Here is a 23,683-nt window from a genome sequence, read left to right as displayed (position 1 = left end):
GCTCGGCTCACTCTTCCACACATCTCACAGTGGGTGTACTGTTTAAGCAGTTACGGCACATCTGCAAGCCACCTTGGAGGCCACCTCCACTCCCCTACTTCCTTTTCCTGCAGCTGCTGTTTAGCTTCTCTTTCACCTCCAGGTTTGGTTTGAAAAGCACGATTTCCAACAGTAAACAGGAGTTTAAACCCTGTGACGATCCCCCAGAGGAGGCTTTAATGCTTGAACGGTAACCCTGTGAGGTAAACTAGGATTGCTTGGATAGTTTTCACACTGCTATGTCAAATTTGTCTCCATTTTAAGTTCACTGACTTCATCAGTGTCACAAGGGTTGTCAGTGATATCTTTTCTTTGCTACTGCTTTTCCATATATTTACCATTTAGTTAATTAGCAATGAAAATCATTGTTATTCCAAAATAACATATAAGTCACTGTTTTTTCACAGACTGCTGATATTTCTCATTTTGTTCTCCATGTTTAGAGGTTCCTACATTTCCTTTAATGTTGTCATTGTAACAAAATGAGTCGGAATAATCTATACATATATTTAAAAGTAGGATTTGTGTATTTGGTCTGTGAAAAGGTGCCTAAATCTAAATTTGGAGAGTAAAAATGACAGTAAGTTGAAATATAATCCAAAAATAATGGTGACTGAAAATGAACCTTAAACATTTTTAAATATGCATTTTAAAAGGAAAGAAAACACTACAAACTAGCCGACGACAGGAACCCGAGTTTCCTCTCAGAATGGATGTGAACAAATTTAGGACGAAGTGGAAAAACTCAAAGGACAAACATGTCCCAGCATTTAGACAGAGCCTGGACTGTCAGCTGATTTAAAGTGTCAGATTTTTAAACATGCCAAAAGAAGGAAATGCACCAATTTTAAAAAAAAAAAAAAAAAAAAAAAAAAAAAAACAGGTCTAAAAATAGACAACCCGTAAATTTTAAGAGCTGTGGACCTCGTCAGGGTTTCACAGAATACAAGAAGCATAAAGTAAACCTTTAAACTCATAGAGGAAGTGACCCCGACAGACATTTATGTTTTGTGTGGCTGGAAACGACGTGTGAACGAGTTGTGAGTCTAAACATTAGCTGAAAGACGCTAAAAGTAAGCAGAGCTATGCATGAATCCTGTGAGTCGGTGTGAAAGAAGCACCTTTCACATTAGATGGTTCATTTTCCAACAGTGATGAATGCACTCTCCCCCATATGTGTGCGAGCAGAGTGCTGGATGTTTGTGGAGGGGCTGTCGGTCTCCTCGCAGTAATAATTAGCCTTTCTCCGTGTGCGAGCACGGGAATAAAACTGGGGGGCTTTATTATAAGAACCTTATGATGGAGGTTATTAGCGCCGAAGTCTTGGCATGCCGATTGGCAGAGACACGGCGGCACATGCTGAATTCTGCCGATGACCTAAGGGACAGGGCTTTTGTGACTTACCGGGCATTTTGCCCAGCTCTTTGTTATGGCCATGTGTTGCCCTGAGAGCATGCTGCTCTTTCGAAAAGCCCCGGGTTCAAAGCCTCCCAGCCCGATTGGGGACTGGAGATTGGGCCAGTGCCAGGGAATAAAGAACTCCCAAACATCTAGCACAAAGACCCCTCTGACTCCATCCCTCCCTTCTACTGTCCCTCTCTTGCTCTTGTTTTATATCCTGCTCCCTCTCTCGCTTGGCCAGTCAGTCTGCGTTGTTTTAATCCCCAGGTCGGTCACTGCCGAGCTCCACGCTGCCTCTTTCTGTGTTGTCTCCCTCACTCCGCTTTATCTATTCATAACAAAAGCTTCCCGGATATCCAGCTATACCTTCCAGCCCTCTTAGCTGATCCCAGCTGGACAGTTCCCTTCACATCTACAGACACCCTCCCCGAGTCCTCTTCTCTCGCTTTCAAATCTCTTCAGGATCCTTCTTTTCATTGTCTTTCCGAGTTCCAGCTCTCCCTCTCAGTCTCTCCATCTCTGCTGACATCAGATGAAACCCTCCACAGACTGTGGATAAAGATAAGCCCTGTGAGATAGACTGTGTGCGTGAGAGAGAGTAAATCCTCCACCTCCAGCCCCCCACACCCTCTCTCCAACACTGGCTCAAACCCCTGGCACGTTCCTTCTGCTCAGGCTAGCAAAGCCGCTAAGCCAGCCTCTCCCTCTATCCTCCTCCCCATGCGCAGCATTAGCTAACCTGCTTTGTGGCTATTCGCTAATTAAAAACATTTACGGTGCTAGCCTGCGCGGGCCAAAACGGGCACGCTGCCATTCTCCACTGACCCGCCCACCCCGCCGATTCCCGTCTATGCACTTGCAATAGATCAGCCCAACAGGTGCTACGTTTGGTTTGCAGCTCACTCAGAAGTGAAGAATCAGGTGATTCTGCTTCATTTCTCCAGCTCCTCCAGGCTCACAGTCAGCAGCTGCAGTGTTAGAGAGACGTGAGCGCACACACTCACACAAACACACAGTGTTTAATGCAAAGTGAAGAAAATGTGGCCTCGGCCAATAGGAGAGAGCATCTGTGAGTGGCGGCTTTGAAAGGGACCAATAGGACAAAAGGCCTGTATCGACTAAAAACGCAGGTGCACCATGATTAGCGGGCAGCAGCTGGTGAGGTCGCAAACGGACACGGGCACACAAACGCATGCTGCACACACACACACACACACACACACACACACACAGTAAATGTTCTGCAGTCCTTTCAGAGCTCTCTCTGTCCTCCCAAGCTAACAACGAGCATTAGGAGCACATGCGGTACGGCGTTGCTCCGTCTCCCCGGCCTTTGATGAATAAAAAAGCAGAGAGAAGAATACACTGTGCACAATCTGGTATGAGTTTGAAATGACTGCTCTTTGAAAAGTGAGGGAGGAAGGAGAAGAGAGTGAGATGTAAAAGGGAACATAAACCTTGAGAGGAGCTTCACAGGGGAAAAGCTGATAAAAGATGAGATTTTTTAGAGAAATCAATTTCCCGTGTATATGGGTTTATGTTCACACATTCTGCATTTGCATCAGCGCGACACTGAAGGTGTGAGAGAGGGAGATGATGTGCGGCTCTTTGGAAGCCTCCATCAATTCCTTTCTACACAAATCCAGCGCCGTCACGGGCAGCACCACCCCCTCCTTTGCCGGCTTTGCTCCTCTCGCTGTTATCCTCCCTCGAGGCATGCCATCATCAGCTCCAGTCCCGGAAGTCTTGCAACAAAGTCTGTCCCATCGTAATCCAATTTGTGACAGAGTGATGGGCAGCAGATAACTGCAAGAGGCACGCAATTTGGTTTGGTGATGTCATTCACATCCCCCACTGAGTCAGAGCGACCGGGCGGCATGCCTAAAAGGAGAGGCTTTCCCTCATCATCAGTGAGTAAAATGTAAGGCTTCATCAAGGAGTCTTTGCTTCATTAAAGGTCTCCCTTCAGCAAATGAAGCTCCAAGGAAACTGCATAAAATCCAGAAATGGACTACGTGGCTGATTGAGCTGTTCAATTAAAACCCAACATCCATATGTCGTCAGGCCAGAATCTCCTCTAAGCCCTGGTTTTCATGGAGGCTGAGAGTCCATCAGTGTGGGATAGCTGAGAAAGTAGATGAAATTCAAGCTAGTCATCTACAGCTAGCCTCTGGGACTCCGGGGAAACTGCTGCACGCGTCTGAGCAGAGGTGTTTAATGGTTGATTAGCAGTCTTTGGGAGTCGCCCTGTGCACCAAAGGCACTGTCCTCTCCGTTTTATCCCTCGCTGAGAAATCAATTAGCACAATTACAAGGCCTTAGTCCCATTAAACATTAATCACAGGGCGTCACGGTCTGAGTTAGCAGCTAGCTTTAATTGACGACTGACACGACGGTCTCGGCTTTACGGCGCACGAGATCTCATCAGACGGCATTTCAGCGATGATGCAGAAAATCAGACGTGTAACTCTCCGAGGATGGAGCGCTGAGCAGACTGCTGTCATCTCCACTTCACTCCAACATATCACAGACTGATATTTGATGCCAGTCAGCGTCTCTGTAGATGAGTGAGATATCCTCTTAGGTGATCGTTTTATTAAGGTGTGACGGTGGAGCTTGGATCAGGGAATGAGGAAAACTCTGGTAGAGACTGAAATGTGTCAGTGATTATCCAAAACAACAGATTAAAATGAAAGTCAAAGGAGCTAGAAGACGGACGAATTCTGCTTCCACCTTTTTATTTGAACAATATCCACACCAGAGTATGCAATGATGCCGTGATCCAGTCGTCTGAATCTTGGTCGCTGACCTGAAAACTGATCTGAAAATCTCATCTGTGCCAGCAGCAGTAGAGTTTAAAGGTCAGTGACTGATGGGGATGAGTCGGTTTACTCCAGCAGCATCGGCTGTATGAAACAGAGGAGCGCAGCCTGAACAGTGGAGCCAATGCCATGATTTCAACCTGTCAGCAGAGGGCAGGTTTTCTGGGTGTGGAGGCATAAAAATGATCTCTTACTTCATTCATGACCTCATCAAACACTTTTCTGATCTCTGCTCTCTGTTGTGAATCTGATGTGTTTTTAACATTTAGAATAAAATAGACCTTCAAATGGAGCGAGACTTTGGAGGGTAACCTCAATGCTCCAGTTTCCAGTTGGAAAAACCAACTGGTGATGTCCATCTTCCATGTACACTGGGCCTGATCAACCTGAAGGACAGATCTGCTTTTTAGACTTGTTTACATCCAGTTTCCATTTTTATTGGGACAAAATTCCAGTAAAGTGGAGAACAAGGATGAGACCAGCTTTGAGACTGAAAGAGAGGTTTTGTGCTGGCACTTTCACACTGAGTCCGCTGTAGGACGTAAAGGACATAAAGACACCGTTTCTATCCTTGACAGCATGCTGAGTCTCATCCCTAGTTCTGTGTGATGTATGTCACGGTACCTTAGACTGCTTTTAACTGCCGGTGTTAAGCTTCTGTATGAACAGTTGTAAATCTGAAACCTGATTCAATCAGTTAAATTAATTCCACAATTTGAAGCTAATCTCAAATTTACTCGGTCCTGATGATGGAGGCTTCCTGCTTCGGGCGGCCCTGTCGATGGGACTGTCCTGACTCTGTCTTCTTTTTGGCTTGTGTCCCTGTCAGCTGTGGGATCATAAGAAGCTTGGCTGTTCTGTTTTCCCCGCTGCAGCTCACAGTTAGCAGCCCGTCCTGCGGCCCTGGTAATTAGGGCTAAGAGGTTTATCTGAAGTCAGAGCTCTCAGGTCCTGGACAGATAGAGCTGACCAGGACTCGAGACTCTCCAGAGACCGTCGGTGGCTGTTTCTCATCCATGGACCTCCTGCACCTCCCCAGCCCACTGTTTTAATAAGTGTGTGCCTCTTGTTTTGACTGAGGGTCTCTCAGTATCATCTAAGAGGAACGGGAGGTCATTTTCTTTTTTTTCGTCTCGGTCTCGTTTGGCGTTCAGCTCTGCAAATACATCTCACACAAACCCAAGTGGCCCAGCCTCACTGTGAGCTTGAGGAGCTGGGCGCTGTCAGCGTGTTGGGCTAATTTTACCCCTACCACCAGGCCAGGAGGGGCGAGGTGGGAGGGAGAGAGAGGGAGGGCACATTAAGGATGTTATTTTAAGCAGCTGAGTCAGCGCATAGGATGGGAAGCAACCTGAGAGTTTATCAGAGGTGTGCGTTTGTCTGTATGTGGCCACTACTCCTGCTATTAAAGACATGTATTGGTATATATTAATAGTGTGTAGAGTGATACTGTACTATGGAGTGCAAGGAATGCAGCCAGCACACACCCCAACACACACACACACACACACACACACACACACACACACACACACACACACACACACACACACAGCCTCCTTGCTCTCTGACACCGTGCAGCATTGTACACCTGTGCAGATACAGGAGCGACCCACTACTGTTAAACACACTTCCCGCCACTCTCTGCCTCAGCATCGAGTAATTACACCTACCTTGCGCTGCATGCAGCTCATGCTAGGGAAATGAAATTGCTCTTTTATTATCGTTATCATGTTGTCAGACCAGCTGCAGATTCAGCCCTTCTCTTAGTGCTGTTCAGACTTGGTGAGCTGCAAACTTCATTCCCGCAGGCTTTAGGAAAATTGCTAATCAGAGCAAAACTCAGCAGTGCCGATTTAAACCGCTGTCCTCTCCTCCTCCTCTTCCAGACAGCGAGATTGTTCCTGCAGACTGCCTGCGTCCACGCTCCTTCACCACGGTGCGCTCCTCCTCTCTGCGGCGTGAAGCGGACGACTCGCGCCTGTCCGTCAGCCTGTGCGACCTCAACCTGCAGCAGGAGGACGGTGGCCCAGCCCACAGCCGCTCCCACCGCCACACCCTCCACCTGGCCTCCACCTCCTCCTCCTCCAGCTGCCCCATCCCGCAGAACTCCCTCAACTCCCAGCAGTCCTCCCTCCTGCCGTCCACCCTGGAGAGCGACGTCCACTTCCACCAGCTGCGCGGCGCCCACATTAAGACGCTGGACGAGCAGACGGTGGCGCGATCCGAGCACGCGCGCGAAGAGCGCACGCTGGTCTTCACGAACCGGCCACTGCGCATCGGCGAGACCGTGTTCATCAAAGTCACCAAGTCGAGCCCGGCGCGCTCGGGCTCTCTGTCTTACGGTGTGACGTCCTGCGACCCGGCGGTGCTGCGCCCCAGCGACTTACCCTACAATCCCGAGGCCCTGGTGGACAGGAAGGAGTTCTGGGCGGTGTGCCGTGTGCCGACGCCTCTACAGAGCAGTGACATCCTGGGCTTCTTGGTCAACCAGGAGGGGGAGGTCATCCTCAGCCACAACGGCGCCAACGTGGGCATGCAGGTGTGCGTGGACAACTCCCGCCCGCTGTGGATGTTCTTTGGCTTGCATGGTGCAGTGACACAGCTGAGGATTCTGGGTAGGTTACCATAATAACAAAGGTTAAACTACTTTTAGGCCCCTGGCATTTTGTGTGATTGTAGGTCTTTATCTTATAATATAAAGCAAATGAAAGTTACACATCAGAGGAACAAACTGCTCCATTATAACAGATATTATTGGACTTCTCCAAAGGACTAAACAGCTCTAAGACGGTGATGCTGAACTGTGAGCCTTTAGTTGCCACCCGGCTTGTGACCACTTTCACTAAAAGAGGCAGAGGCCCAGGTTTGAGCGCCTCGGGCTGTTTTCCGAGTGTTGTTCCCCAGATGTTGTCTCCACCCTCTCCTGATCAAAGTAAAGCTGAATTATTTATCACGCAGGTTTGCTGTCGGTCCTTGTCCTGGTTTCATTGAACAGACCATTTGATCAGGTGAGAAATCAAGCTCAGCCACGGTCCCACATCAGCTGATGGCTCAGCTGATTATCCTTCTACACATCCAGTTAGCGAGACTTCAGCTGCCTACATTTGCAGCACATCTGTGAGTTGCTTTGTACTGAAGCCCACCTCACGTGTTCCCTCGCGTTTGTAGCTGCTGCTGCTTCCCCACCTTTGGGTTGCCACCCAGCGAATGAACATCAAGACAAATAATATTCTCAGAAAGTACCGTATTTCCCGGACTACAAAGCGCACCTGAATATTAGCCGCACAAGCTAAAATCAGGGGAAAATCCTGTTTTGTACATACATTAGCCGCACCTGACTAAAAGCAGCAGGTGTTTCAATGCTGACTTATCATATGTAAGAGAATATGCACAAAGGGAATTGTCAGGAAAGAGATGGCTGTTTGGAGACACATCACTTTTATTAATATTTTGAAAAACAAGTTACAGGTACATATTTGCATAACTTTTTAGGTATATGTACAAGTAGCGGTAATTACAAGTATGAAACATGTACTGTGCTTCATAAATGAGTAACAAATGTAGTACATAACAATAACCTACAGCACACCAGAAAAATAGATTCGGCCTACCTTTTAGGCTCAGGTGCAGCGACACGGCTTTAACAAGAAGAAAAGTCAGTCATTCCCCACCATCTTTCTCTTCTTCCTGCGCACTAAAACCACCAAAGTCCTCTTCTCCAGTGTCGGATACGAACAGGCTCAGGATGGCTTCTCATCCACTCTCAGCTTCTTTCCTTCGTTGTCACTTTCAAAACCAAACAAATCCTCGTTGTCAGTGTCGGAGTCGAACACCCTCTGAAGGGCCGTGGCGGTGTCCTCCTCTCCATCATGCAGCAGTCCAGCCCTTCGAAATCCGTTGGTGATCGTGGATGTTTTCACACTTTTCCACGCTGTCAGATTCCACCGGTGGAGTTGAGCATAACTGGCTTTTCGCAAGTTTATTGCCGCTCGTCATTCACGCCTCCCGCTGAACGCGTAGCGCTACTTTGAAGTTTGTTTTTCGCGCTACTTGTACAGCACTATGTTGCCTGGCGGATGGACATGTGACCAACATACCACTCTTGAACCCCGATACTGTGTGTCTGATCACATGCCCTTCCGCCAGGCAACATAGTGCCGTACAACAGCGGAACAAACAAAACAAATCGTCTTACGATATGACAAAAATCATGGACAATCCATAGAAAAGCCGCACCTGACTAAAAGCCGCAGGGTTCAAAGCTTGTGCAAAAAGTAGCGGCTTATAGCCCGACAATTACGGTATTTAAGAGGGTCCAGAACTCTTAGAAAGGCTCCTCAGTTCAGGTCTTGCATAAGGACTGCTTCACAACACTGGTCCCTGCATCTGAAAAAGGTGACCAAGCGCCTGTTTGCTGGTCCTTTTGTTTTTTTTTTCTAACATGTGAACATGCGTGTTTGCTGTGACAGGAAACAGTCAGTAAGAAACTACGTCACAGAGCACTAACAGGTAATCTCACTGATCACCTGTCCCAAAAAACAACAGCGTGCACCTTTAAACAACATCAGTGAAAGGTGTGCTGCCAGCAGAGCAGTCGAACACTGAACACTAATCAACCTTCGATGTAGGAATCAGTCAAATATATGGAAGCTCCTGTCTGCGTTTCCTCTGCCAAATGAGAGGTTCGGCTGATTGTTGGTACTTTAACTGGATTTTCTGCTCTGGATTTCATTTTCTTACTGGCGCTCGTAGCAGAACGCTTTAAAACGAAGCTAATATATTGTGAACGCAGCATCAAGAGCTTTGATACGAAACTCAGATATTTAGGACGTTTACACTCCTGATAATCTCACCATGTTCTCTTTGGAGTTTCTTTGAGTTTTTATTATTTAACAGGGGGCAGTGTTGTTAATGAGGAGATGAGAACGGGCCAGATTTTAGCAACACAACAGACGTGCAACACAACAAAAGAAAAAGTTACAATGCTCCGAGATTTATTCCTCCATTATACGTCAGGATGTCCAAATGTGGCGAGGCACCCCACAGTCCCCCCTAGTGGTGGCCCTGGTGCCAATCGGTCAGTTTTTATTTTTTAATTTATTATTTTAAGACATATCTGCAAGTGTCACTAGTGCTCCGCCTCCTGTATGTGGAGCAACGAGCACCTTTTGTCTTTGACTGCACGCTCTATTCTCCGTGGAAGAGTAATTGATGGTGAGAATAGCCATCCCTTTAGCTCAGCGATGTGTCCGGAGGTCAAGAACTTACAGATCAGTGTATTGATCTTAATTTGTCTCGGCTCCCCACTTCCTCCCTGGGGTCCAAATCTATTTGTGTTAAGTGTTGAACGCTCTGACAGTGAGGCGGCTGAGGAAAACAACTTCTCAGTCACGGTCATGACTCTTTATTCACCAGAGGGTCAAGAGTTAGCGAGAGCGCTCTATTACTCTTGTTTGTCACAATATTTACAGCAGACGTCCCATAAAGCAGGAAGAGTCTAAACACAGTCATAGGATTAGCGAGAGGAGTAGACTCTCAGAGGAGACAAAAAACAGGAAGAGAGCGAGCAAAGGTGGAAAAGTGGCCACGAGAGGCTTCGATGTGACCGAGACGACGTGAGGTCTCAGCAGGCCGGACACTTCGCCTGTGCGTCAGGGCACCGGAGGTTTGTTTATGGTTTGATAATGACAGGAAAGTGTGTGCAAACATATACTGCCTGTCCTAAAGGTGTGTGTGCGCGCGTGTGTGTGTGTGTGTGTGTGTGTGTGTGTGTGTGTGTGTGTGTGTGTGCACGTGTGAATGTCGTCTGCTATTAATGCAGCGGTTAAGAGGCGTGGCAGCCCAAACAGCTACGACCTTTCAGAGGTGTCACGGGTGTTTGTGTGGAGGAAGAGCATCTATAAATACCTGCTGCTTTTCTTCACCAGCAGCGGAAGAGGAAGCCGAGGTTAAAAGAAGTTAGAGGGGAATAACCTGCACTTTAACCAGCTCATCATCAAAAGCCTCTTTGAAATCTCAGTTCTGTATGTTCGCTAATGTTGCCCTCTGTTAGCCTGACCCAGAGTAACGGTGACAGCTACGTCGATACGAATCACAGTGAGCTTCAGTGAAGCTCTGTGTAGAAAGCCCCTTTCCTTCCAGCTGATTGGCTGTTAGGCTCTTGTTTTTCATTCCAAACACATCTAAATGTCTCATTTGTATCGGCTCTTAATACACCAGGAGGTCACCGATTTTACTGTTAAATGACATTTTGACTACGACTATCTGCACCGCAGGCCATCTGGTTGGTCTGTGTGGACTTCCAGTAATCGTTTACTGAAAACGGAAAGCCTTGGCAGCGCATCAAAACAGGAAGCTCAGAACAATGAAAGCGGTCCAAGGCGCGTCTCCTTATCGAGGCCCATCTCGGAAGTCACGCCGAGGTGCGAATCATCTTTACTTTCCAGCTGCTTTGAATTAGGAAATGCCTCTTATCTCAAAGTTGTAACGGCCTGATTTATTGCTCTGTGTTTACTGGAGAGCAATTTAGCTCTCAGTTGAAGCTGAATTCAAACCACGCCTGCAAGAGGGAGAGACGTGTCCCAGCGGGCTCCTCGTCTTCAGGACGGCGGGATCAAACAGTCGTCGCTTCAAACAAAGCGTGAAGTAAAGGACCTTTTGTGAAAGCGACAGCTGTAGTCAAACAGGCACACGAGTATATGTGAGGTGAGCTGAGAGAGCTCAGACAGGGTAATGACACCGAGAATGAAATCAATACTGAATCAGTTCTGTTAGCCTTAACGACAGGAGGCTTTTAAAAGTTTCTCATTACAGTTTGAAGAACGGCGTGTTTAACTGTATATGTGCATCAGTGTGTGTCTCTCTCTGTCAGAAGATTTCCATATCAGTCTTGATATTTAAAGGTGCTCTGTGGAATTTCCTCAGAAACGAGGCTGTGTACATTCAGCGCTATTCACAGAAGCCCACAGTGGACATTCTCATCGTCTTGAATGCACACTTTTCCTCACGGTTTCTCGTGCGTTGAGCAGAGGTTGAATCATGCTCGAGGATTTTAAATCATGCACGTGTGCTAGCTAGCAGTTTAGCTAGCTCATGTTTCCTGACATGGCTAAATCTATGTCAGAAATCTTTATTCTATCAAAGGTATATTTGTGCAAATGTGCATGAATCAGTGAGCCACTTAATGATTCAACCTCTGCTCATGCGTTGACCAGAGGCTGAGTCATCCGCAAGGATTTTAAATCGTGCACATTTGCTAGCTAGCAGTTTAGCTAGCACACGTTTCATGACATGGCTAAATCTATGTCAGAATTCTGCCAAAGGTATATGTGTGCAAATGTGCATGAATCAGTGAGCCACTTAATGAAACATTTGCTTATAGTCCTGCTAGTGGTCTTTAATGTGCCTTCACTCCAGCTTGCTATTTTGAGAACCAAAGTGTCAAGTCTGGGCACATGCAGTGTGTCTAAATGGTGTACAGTAGCAAATATTTTTTTACTATTGAAATTTATGCACTACACAAGTATGCTAGTGTCGACATGCTAGTGCCAGCACTGAGACACAATCTTGGAATGCTGAATTAAAACAAAGTTAAGTTGATTTTGTCAGGCTCACAGGCTCAAATTCAATTCAATTTTATTCATATGGCGCCAATTCACAGCAACAGTCACCTCTAGGTCTTTTATATTGAAAGGTAAAGACCATATAGAAAGACAGAGAAAACCCCCACAATCAGACCACCGCCCCATGAGCAAGCAGTTGGTGACAGTGGGACAAAAAAACTCCCTTTTAACAGGAAGAAACCTTGGGCAGAACCAGGCTCAGGGTTGGGCTGATGGGAGGAAATGAGTCTCGAGTTCCACCTACACTAATGTGTGCACACACAAACATGACTGTTGTGTTAGAACAATTTACGTCCACATTAGTATTTCCAGATTGTTCCAGAATCTTCATCCTGTTTTGACTGAACACGAACATCTGACCAAATTATTATTTCACGGTTGAAGTGTCGTCTCATGAAATAAACACGAGTTCTGTTTAATGACCACAGCTGTGATGTAATTAGATATGAACGCTTATGTGCAGAGTCATGGAAAAACATATTACCCGCAGTCAGGCGCTGTTTCGGTTCCAGCTAATGGACGAGAAAATGGTTATCACAAATTCATCTTAATCAGTCTCAACATTATTTTGATCCATGCTAGCGTTTAACATTGTTGACCTCATAGAAGTTTACCTGCACGCAGAACCTGACGCTACCTTATCTGGTTTCCTCATGTTTTGCAAAAACTACTAGGAGGATTTAGCCGTGCAGCTGATTTTGAAAACCCCGTGTTTGTCATTTTCCGGTGAGAAAAATGTGGTTTTGCTCTGAATCGAGGGCTGACAGGGAGAGAAACGCCTGTCGAGACATTAAACACTAAATCAAAGCAGTTCACTGAGTGATGGCCGACCTCTATGTTGGTGCTTTACTCTCTACTTAACCGTCTGGGTTTGCAAAGACACACCATCTGCAGGTTGACTTGATACTCAGTATTTTTCTGTCCAATCACTTATTAGTGTGTTTCCACAGAAAAGAGCTGAAAACTTGAGCAGCTGACAGCTGAACTTGGAGAGAGAGACGGGCGGCGAGGGGACCTTGTGCCTCGTGGCGTGGAAATGGGACACCCATCCAGTGACCCACTTCGCATGTATTATAGATTCCATTAAAATGTCAACGCGCTCGCGCTCAACTGAAGCGTCTCACCGCCCACATCCTCGCAGCTGCCACGCTCCCCTTCTCCTCCTCTTCTCATCTTCTGTCGGCCCAGCTGCTCCTTCCCTTACTTTCAGATCTTTCTGTTTTTTGTTTCCTCATCGTCGCTTCTTCTCCTCACTTTTTAAAGTGGGCAGAGTGTGACCCTAACACAGAAAGAGTGATATGCTCTTTATGTTATAGATAAATATTCATTTGTTTAGAGACATAGAGACTTCAAATAAAAATGTTCTTTAAAGGAAACCGGGCAGAGGAGTTTCCTACAGTGGGCTCAGACGGACTCTTCTCAGGCTGCAGGTACGATTACCCATCAGCCAAAGGTTAAGCAGCCCGTTAGACTCGAATCCTCCCTGTAAAGCACGTTTACTGCGAATGCAGCACACATGCATACTTAAAGATAAACATTTCTGTCAGCTCCTCTGGATTTTGACAGCTGGACAGTCTGAAGATTGTGTTTACAGAGATTTCAGCGATAAGATGGAGCTATGAGAGTGAGGCGGACAGACTTTTAACAAGATTTGATTTATTTCACACTCCTGGAAAACAGCAGCGGCCGTTCTTCACACCTCGGCGTCTCACTTTTGTTCCTAATGTTCTTTGTTTTTATTATTCATTCGTGCTGCTCTGACAGAACTTTTGCAGAGAAATTCAAACTCCAAACCAAGCTGCTGCTAATGATCACTTTTAATACCTGGAGTGTTTTCTAAGATTTATTTTAGACCTGCATCTAATCATGCACACAGATACATGCATTCATATATATGCATGGGTGCTCACACACTCCGCTCTGTGCTTGATGTGGAGATAAACAACTCCAGGATGTACGACTGTGTCGTCCCTCCAAAAGAGCTCCTTTGTCTCTTAAGATAATATCTCCACCACAGATAGAAAGAGACTATTAACATTTCATGCAGCGGGGTAAGCCGTGACCTTAAACTGGTATCTACCGAGCTGCTCTCCTCTCATCTGATCCAAACACACGCACTAAAAAACATCAGAGCCTAAGTGAGCATTTGTCCCGATAGCACCTCAGAACAAGAGCTTCTCTGCAATTAAATGAAGGCCCACCCATTTTGAAGTGCTTTAGCAGAGGAAACGTTCGTGTAAACTGTTTCTCTCTGTTCCGCTCTTTCTCTTGATTGCTTTTTTGCTGTCTATAAACATGCCTGTAGATTTTAACTCATTCCCTCCCTTCAGAGGGAACTTAAGCCCTAAACATTCGCCCTCCTCTGCAGGCCTCATCCCTCCCCTCGCACGCCCTGCGTGCCTCCCGTGCTTTGACAGCGAGAGGATCTGTCCACAGATGCTCCGATATGAGCTAAAGACGGACGGTTGATTGATTGGATGTAGACTACAGCAAAGACGTGGCCACAGAAAGCCGTCCCGCCTCTCGCAGCTGTTCTCGCCGGACGCTTTAATCTATCGGCGAGCATGCAGGATCAGGGCTGGGCACCGCAGATCCTACCTCAGCTACCCTGGGTGGGAGTTGCCCGCCTGCCAGAGGGATTAACAGGGAGAGAGGGAGGATTCGGCCCCGCAGAGGAACCGCTCGTGCCGCAGGGTGATCAGGCTCAAATAATCTGATGAAGGGTGGAACGTGACGAGTGCAGGAGCACCTCGTAGGCTGAGCGGCACTCGCAGCGTGAGGGTTTGATTCTGAGGTCTGGACACATTTTACATTCCAGTACATTATAGCTGCTCATCCTGTCACAGAGGATGTTCATGTGAAGGTCAAACAGCGCCCGGCTGCGTTTGTGCACGTCTCATGCTTCTTGAAATGATTTTCATCATAACATGCATAACCTTCTCCCCCATGTTGGACCGAGTATAACCACCATAAACAGCTTAGATGAAGCCTGTATAACAGCCCATGGAGCAGCAGGAAGGCTTGACCTGCATTTTTAAACATTAGAAGAAGCCTTTAATAAAGATTTGTCCCACTGACTAAAGACAGATGAACATTGCTACCTTGAGGTCACCCAGTTTGGCACTAGGCTGTCACCAGTTGTTTTGTTTTTTAAAGAATAGAAGTGACTCAGATGGCGCTGAATGGTGCCGGCTCAGCAACATCCACCCATGCTAACATGCCGTAACAGTCAGGCCCCTAACGCTTGTTTTATGGTACCATGGTTGTGTTTGCGTGCGTATTAGCCTGCACAGAGTGGTTTTCAATCTATGCAAACATCCTGTGCAAACCTCCAAATATCTGATAGTGGGTAGCTCAAATACACACAGGTGAAACGGCTGGAAAACGTAGTGACAAACAAAGTTCACCAGGAACGGAAGAAGCACTAAAAAATCTCAAAAAATACGCTACGGAGAGCTCTGCAGGTGGCTGCAGGGGACACTTTCACTGTTTTCAGCTCTTGGTTTCTAGCAGAGGCTCAGATCAGCTGTACTGCATACTTTGAACACGGCCTCCATCTGGTGGCACATGCTCTCTGCAGGTAATCGGGCTGTCCACCGCTCCCTACACTCAATACATTTGTCATTTAACAAAAAAAAAAGAGTGGACGAGTGTCTCAGGCTGTAAATGTGTTTATTTCTGCTGCAGAGTTGGATAGTTTAACTCACTGCTGGAGCCTCAAGTGGCAAAGTTTAGGAACTGCAGTTTTTGGTCCCAGAGAAGTGAAGGAGGAATCTGCACAATGTCTTGTGCAGCTTTTGTGTTGATCCTGTACACGAATCGAGGATTCTGCTAAGATAAGGAGTGTGACCACTGCCCGAGGCCTCCCCTTAGAAACAAATGTGTTCACTCAAGCTGCTAAATATGGTCTGCTACAGCGTGTTACGCACTGTACATACAGTGCAAAAACACTCGTGCAAATTCCACAGGGCACAGGAGCACCGGGGCAACGGCTGCTATGCTAACAGAAGAGAGTCCTTGTGTAAACCCAACCCTGCCAACGTCACCTCAGACAGATCGTCCTGCAGACACGTGCAGCACAGTCATTCCTTCTACCTGATGCAGGAGGAACCACGGCTGCAAGACGGGTGTGGTGTGGAAATGAGACGGTTCATATGCTACAGCTAGTTTGGACCAGCTGCACGTCAGAAAACGCTTGATTATCAGAGAACGATCAAACATATCAAACACTGGGTTTCAGGATGACACATCTCATGATATTTGAGCTAAAAAGCTTTTCTTGTAACTCGTAAAATATTCTTGCTATGAAGGTTCAATTTAGCATGGCTTCATTAAATACGCTAAAATGATTGTACATAAACAGCTGGTTGTTGGGGGGCGACGTTCTGATGATTGGCTCCAAAGTGAAGTAGGTCTGCGTGTGACGGCGTGTCGGGGCATCGGTTGGATTGATCAGGCCGCCGGTGCAGATGGCAGCAGAGCGATGCCCGCTGGGACGTGCGTTAGTGGCGGGCTGTCATCGTGATGTTTGCTCAGCGCTGACGGTGACTGTGCCACAACAGATGACTCTGGTTTCACTTTTTTCTGTCTGCTGTCCAGGAGAACACCGTGAACCGTTCCCCACTGAGACTCACTGCAGTGGAGTGATGCTTAAAACAAAGACGTGCTGAAATGCTGTAGTTGCATATCTTTGCACACAGCAGCTGACTTGTGATGCAGTTGTTAGTATGCTATATTCTGACAGTAAGCTTCAGACGAGGTAATTAAAGTAATCTGCATTGACGTTGAAGCAGCAAAGCATTTGATGGGAATTCTTTGAGGGCGATTACTTGCTTGCTCTGCAAGAACGCTCATTTGCATCATAATTTGCACTCTTTAGTGTCATTGCATTTCTTGTGACGCTGCACTATTAGTTATTTTGAACGACAAAGGAACCCACATGAATTCTCTTCAGTGACAAATGACTCTTTCCTGTAGAAAAGGAAACAGCGCTGCGGTGCTTTGTCTCTTGTTGTTTTTGAACAGATGCCCAAAGACCCCAAAAGCGTTTCAGTGGTCGTTCTCAGGTCTCTCCAGCTTTTTATTAGTTTAAGTTCTTAAAAAACTCCCAGTGCACTCAGAAAGGAATCAGGTCGACTCAGATCTCAGTTTGGACGTTGAGCTCAGGATCAAGAAAGTAATGCAAACCATACAGCAACATATTAATGACCAACCTTGAGTTGCGGATGAATCATTCCGAACTTTGGTCCGTTTTCAGGATATTCACAGCTTCACATGTTCTATATTTAGTTGCCTGTTTGCCCTGAAGGACTCTCAGACCATGAGAAACAAAATCCTCCAGTCTGATGAAATAAAGATTGAACTCTTTATCCTGAATGCCAAGCATCAGGAAACTAAGCACCGCTTATGACCAGGCCAATGCCGTCCCTAAAGTGAAGCATGGCGGTGGCAGCATCATGCTGTGGGGATGTTTCTCAGTAGCTGAGACGGCAGTCGGGCGCAAAGGAAAGATGAATGCAGAGACATCCTTGATGATAACCTGCTTCAGGGTACTCCGGACCTCAGACCAGGGCAAAGGTTCCAACACGACGACGACCCTGACGAACAACCCTTAATTTGCCCAGACTTGTACCCGACTGAATATCTGTGCAGGGATCTGAAAACAGCTGCGCAGAGATGCTCAACATCCAACCTGATGGAGCTGAGAGGTTCTACAATGAAGCCGCCCAAAAATTGGTTAGCCTAGCTCGTAGCATCATACTCACCTGAGGCTGTAATTTTGGAAAAATGCAGTAACGTGGAAAGAGTGAAGTGCTGTGAATATTTATGAATGCACTGAATTTACTGCAGAGTAACATAACGATCAGACCATCAGGCTGCTGTGGCTAAGAGGCTGGAGTCCGGTCTCCTTAGCTAGCTGCTAACATTACCTGTGCTCTTTTTTTTGAATGAAAGTAACGTCTAAAGAGCCAAAATAAGGAGCTAAAATCCGTTTAAAGAGACAGGCCGGTGTCTGGAAGTGGTTTTCTGTGGATGTAAGAGGCTTCCACACAGATTTTACTGGAACATGTAGCACAGCTTCAAGCACACCTCCAGCACCTCATCTGTCCATCCGTGAGTCACCGGCATTCGAAATGTGTTCCCTAACCTTGCACTAGGAATTTCCACTTGTTTCCTTCAGCCAGGATGCAGATACAGGAAGATGCCTACATTTTTTTCAAAACTCATTTTCTCAAGAGGAAACGACGGAGCGTCTCTTTTCTCAGATGATGAATATGTTTGTACTTTTAAAATGCAAATTGGAGTCGTCTCTCTGTGCGTTCGAGCGCTGCCCATTTAGTGGGAAAGAAGCTCATCCTGCTCTCATTGTCTGTACTCCTGTAGATGAAGATGAAACAAAAGCAAAACACAGAAAGGTAGAAATGAAGCGCAGTCGTGCATGAGAAGATAATTTGATGTAGTGTCTGTGGTTCTTTTATCTCTGGTGCAAAAATCTGCTTTTGTTTTGAATTATTTGATGTGCAGTGTACTAATCCAGTCTTTCTGACGTCTGGGCTGCTTTTTCTTCCAGTGTTTACATCACTGCTGGTTTCACTCTGTCGTCTGATGATCACAACAGACAGCAGCATCGTGTTGAAAAGACAAATTCTAGTGTTTTTGCTGTAACTGGCTGCTAAATTCACTCATCCAACACCCTGGCTGTATTTTCTCCGACCAGGCTCCACGCATCTCGGGGATCCGCGGGCCACGTCGAATCCCAGCTCGCCCTCCTCCTCTCCGCACACCCCCAGCGCCCTGGGAAGTGGCATCTCTGATCCGGTCCTGAACGGAGGTCTGTGCTCAGCCGCTTACTGCAGCTCAGCGGGGGGTACGTATACCCAGACAGGAAACTGCAACTGTAGAAGTAGACAATCAATCACCCCTCAGGGGACTCTGGGGAAACCATTATAGGGTAGTGAGCAGATGTCATCCTGCAGTAGTTTGGAGCAATGGCCAGCACTTCATGGTTCTGCTGCTGCTGCTGCAGCTGGAAGTAGGCAAATGTTTTCGGCACGTGTTCTTATGTCACGTAACTCTGTTTATGTAAATGGGACAGATGCAGTGTGTTCCTGTACCCACGGGGGGGTCGTTTTTAAAAATCTTTTAGCTTCATACTCAAAGTCAGAAGCTGCAAAGATTTTTATGTAGAGCATCTTTAGGAAGTGATGACTGGCACACCACTGGGGATGATTTTGAGACAGCAATTTAGCCTCTGTGATCCATAAATCTTAGATCAACCAAAATTCAGCGAGTGTTCTTTTCTTCAGCAAGAAAAGCAAACTTTTTGGAAGTTAAGGTCAAAAGCCAGGAGGTTAAAGCACTAACTAAACTACAGCCAGCACACAGCAGTGAATGAGTCTGGCATAAAGACAGAACTGCAAAGTTCATCGTAGGCTTGAACAAACGCGTGTCTCTAACTGCTAATCCCAACATAACCAGCAGCTTCTCTCTCAGTTTCGCCCCATGTGGATCTGCCCATTAATTCAGTTCGATTATAGGTTCATATTGTGAGCCAACAATCATACGACCGCCTGTGAGCAATTGCTTTGGCGCCAGTAGGAAGGTAGGAAAACTGAGACAGAACCAGGCTCAGGGAGGGGCGGGGCCATCTGCTGCGAGGGGATGAAGATGGGATAAAAGACATGCTGTGATTGTGTATAAACACACAGTGTAGTTTCCCTGTATGACATCAGGTTATTTGATGCATTGGGGTATCGAACACCTGTTTAGCATCGTCTTTGTGTCTTTGCAACAGGAACAACTCCGAATTCTCCGGCCAGCCTCCCCAAGTCACCCACGTTCCCGTCCGGCCGCGGGCCGTGGTCCGACGAGTGCTCCATCTGCTACGAGAACACCGTGGACACGGTCATTTACGCCTGTGGGCACATGTGCTTGTGCTACACCTGCGGCCTCAAACTCAAGAAGATGTCCAACGCCTGCTGCCCCATCTGCAGGAGGCAGATTAAAGACATTATCAAGACCTATCGCAGCACGTAAGGGAACAGGGGCGACAGGACGACCTCAGCAAAACCCAGGGTTACAAAAAGAAAGGTTTAGGTTCAGGGAACATGAACTCTGGTACTCTGATTTGGTATTTTCATACAAATATTGGTGGCTGGTTTTCTCACGTGACCTTTTCCAGAGTTAATGCCACTTCACTGGGAAGGTCTCTCTGTCTTTAGAGTCACAGCCTCCGACAGGAAGTTCGTCCAAACTCTATTCTTGCCAGAAGTGTTTGCTTTCTCCGGGGCTCGTGGAAGACTTTGAAAGAAGAGGGGAAAAACCAAACCGGCTTCAAAATTCTTTGATTTGTTGAACCGTGTCGTAAGATTTAGGAACTATCGCCCATTTGCGCCAAAGCAGATGAGTCCCTTTGGGTCTGAATGTCTCAATAGATCTTTTCGAGGATGACCGAAGCTCTGAAATATGCCGTCAACGCGATTTACAACTTAAATGGTCTCAGAAAAAGCACACCCGCTGCAGGTAATCATCTCAGTATGTCACAACTTGTGTCTGTGTGTTACTGAGAACTGGAAGCTCAGTCTGCATCACAGTGCTGAAGTGATGGACGTCTGTTAGTGTTGTGGTGATTATCAGTGAGTGACGTGTCTAGCGACGCAAGGCGGTGCTGAGTATTTTAAGTAGGATTGTAAGCCCTCTTGTACTCATATAATCTAATGTACCTTTCTGGTAGTTTTACTGCAAACGTTGGTGGTAGCTATATTGTTGTTCTGGCTAGCTGCTTGCTCTGCAATGTGGTTTGTTGCACTGAAATCTGCATCATCCTCTCAGAAAAGCCCCAAAACTGACTGAGAGGACCGAGACACTCATTGGCTGAAACAATCTACAAGCCATAGACTGTATATAAAAGAGGGACGTAGCCAGGTTAACGTGTGAAATTCAGTTTTGAAGCCTCAGCGTTAGTGTTTTCAGCTTTGTTTTTAACTTTAAAAATTGAGCAGAGTGGGGGAAACCACAGAGTACACGCGCTCATTCACTGATGATTTGTCAATCATGAATTGGACCCGCCCTCATGTATAGTATGCTGTTTTGTTTTAGCCCATATGGTGCCTTTTGCACTGACATAAAACTACTGAGAACATAAATTCATCAGGATTTTAATCTGCCGCCCGCTGTTGTGCCAGGTTTAAGTCGCATCTGCAGTGGCTTTACTTTAACACCTGCACGCTACATGCATCTTTTTATATACAGTCTATGCTGCCAACCTGCATCCAGCAGACTCGGCAGCTCTGAATTCTTGAAAGGAAACAGGAAGTGGGAAATAAACAGCAATTTGGATACTCCTCAGGGCCTGCTATCTTTTTAAGAACCATCCTCCCAAACTGTACCTATATAACCCTGCCTAATACACTGTGAGTGCTCACGACAAATTGACAAGTCCTCACAAACAGCTCCCATAACACCACGTAAAAAAAAAAAAAAATCAAAGGATTGTTGCCATGGTTTCCTGCCTTATCTCACAGAAGGTTCGTTCGTAGATGGACCGCGTTCTGTGCTTCCCCCAAACCCCCGATGATTTACCAAATAATGCTGTTGTGTGGCACAGACTGTCACAAAATGTTCACTCAGAGGAGAAAAAGCACACATTCAAACTATTTTTCTAATAGAAATGCACAACATTTCCAGTATTTGATTATTAAAATGTATACTACGCTTTGTGACACCAGCAGCAGAGACATTTTACAGAAATCTCTTCAGGGGAAAAGAAAAAGCTCCGATTTTAAGTATTTGTATCATTTCTGTCCCCTAACTTGAGTATAAAACGTCTTCGTCCCCTTCAGATTTCACAGATGAGCTTTTTCCTCGCAGGAAGCTGAGAGGCTGTTTTTAGATTTTGTAGATAATCAACAACCGGGGCTCAGACCTATGCTGCTACGGTGTTTGCCAGCCGACGGTGACGTTGCACACGTCCTTCCTCCCACGTCAGTTTGATTACGCTACTGCTTGAAGTGTTAATTCACATTTGAATGTTAACTTATGTATTTAGAGAGATTTTTATTGATGTGCTTGAATTGGGGTAAAAACCAAGAAAAAAACTTTTATGTGTTCTTTTAAAGTTTGTTTGGATCGATAATCACGCGTTTTCTTTTTTTCTTCACCTTGTTTATCCAAAACTGCGAGAATCTAAATTTGTGTCCGGTAGTGAGCAGGTCGAGTTAGTCGCACCTCGCAGCAGAGATGTCGCAGTACACAATCAAACCCCGACCGCCGTGAGGTGCGAGACGCCAGCTCCTGCTTTTATTGCGCTCCCGGATCGTCACGTGTTCTTTTGAGTAATTTCTCTTCCTGTGCGCGCGCCCGTGTCCACGACCCAACAGCCCGTCTGTATCTTTAGCTCGTTCGCGCTGTTTGGTCTCAAAGCCATCGCTGTGGTGATGATGATGATGTCACTTTATAAAGCTACTGATTGTAATCTTGTACGTCTGAGATTCAGCCGTGGCATTTTTTTTCTTTGTGCAGAGACTTTGACCAAATCCAGAAATGATCACTGATCTATTTTTTTAAGATATAAATCTATAGATGCAACCCCCCCCCCCCCCTCCCCCCCATTAAATTCATTGATTTGTATTTGATTTTTGGACCACACTGATAAACGCCACAAAAGATTTTCTTCTATAAATAGTTTTTTGAGCACCTTTAATTTAATATTTTGGTTTTTTTTCCACCCCCCTCCCTCACCCCCCACAGGATGTCCCTGATCCTCTAATGTATTATTTATTGGTCCAGCACTGACGCGTGGACGTTTCCTGCTTTCTCTCGTGTTTGCTGCCTCCTCTGGCTCCTCTGTGTCCGCAGCGCATTTTCTTTCTGTAAATCTTTTTATCATGCATGAGTTTTCCGTTCACCCAGCGTGAACATCGGGACCAACAGCAGATGAGCATCGGAGTGGAACGCTGTCAGTGTTCGTGTAGACTGGAACCAGTGGCTAGAAAAACGTTATAGCGCTCAGTTCGGCTGTTATTGTGGCAGCAGCTGAAAGTGCAAACCTGTGTTTTCTTTTTTCCTTTTGATTTGAAGCTACAAGTGTTCATTTGTGAGCTCTGTCCAGTGTGAGTCGGGCGATTGTGGTTAATAAACTTTCCAGATGTGTTTGAGCAGAAATTCGTCTCATCTTTATTTAATCATGTGACGTGATTTTTCTTACATGAAGAGACAAAATCAGAGTGTGTGTGAGGTCCTTCGACTTAAAGCTGAAACCATTTAGCATTTTAAGCTCTTTACACACAGCTGAGCAAACCAGAGTGTTAATAAAGATGCAATGGATAATAAGCTTGCAAACAATGACATGTGCAATCGTGAAGCTTTTAAAGCAGGATTAAAATGCTTTAGAAAAAGTGTTCCTGTTTACAAAGCCAGCAAGAAGCATCAGCTGGTTCTTGGCTGCCAAATGCTTCTCTCAGTACGAGTCAGAATATTGGAAACGATTAATTCTGCATATATATTAAAAATGTTTTGGTGTCGAAACTGAAATGGTCCTTTATGAAACTGAAATATAAGAAGAACATATTTTTGGAGGTAACTAATAAGTTATGTGTGCTAAAGCTAAACTGATCTTTGGCTAACGTGCTAGCAAACAGTAAAACTTGGCCAATTCAATTTTATTCATACAGAGGAAGCATTTTGGCGACAGTGGGAAGAAAAAACTCCCTTTTAATAGGAAGAAACGTCCGGCAAAACCAGGCTCAGGGAGGGGCGGGGCCATCTGCTGTGACCAGTGCAGAGAGGTCATAGTGA

General features: G+C 46.1%; 1 protein-coding gene across 3 annotated transcripts in view; it reads left to right on the top strand.

Moving 5' to 3' along the window:
- Positions 1-23,050, top strand: part of neurl1aa (neuralized E3 ubiquitin protein ligase 1Aa) — a 75,241-nt gene extending 52,191 nt beyond the window's left edge. For all 3 annotated transcript variants that reach the window (XM_084930163.1, XM_084930164.1, XM_084930165.1), the window contains exons 4-6: positions 6,152-6,880; positions 18,606-18,755; positions 19,683-23,050. In XM_084930163.1, the coding sequence (XP_084786289.1) occupies positions 6,152-6,880; positions 18,606-18,755; positions 19,683-19,924 (1,121 nt within the window). In that variant the 3' untranslated portion in view covers positions 19,925-23,050. The remainder of the gene's footprint in view (positions 1-6,151; positions 6,881-18,605; positions 18,756-19,682) is intronic.
- The last annotated feature ends 633 nt before the right edge of the window (positions 23,051-23,683 follow it).

The sequence above is a fragment of the Perissodus microlepis genome, chromosome 6 (assembly GCF_051167445.1).
Source record: "Perissodus microlepis isolate ML-2025 ecotype Zambia chromosome 6, ASM5116744v1, whole genome shotgun sequence".
NCBI lineage: Eukaryota > Metazoa > Chordata > Actinopteri > Cichliformes > Cichlidae > Perissodus > Perissodus microlepis.
This window is presented reverse-complemented; position numbering and strand designations above follow the sequence as displayed.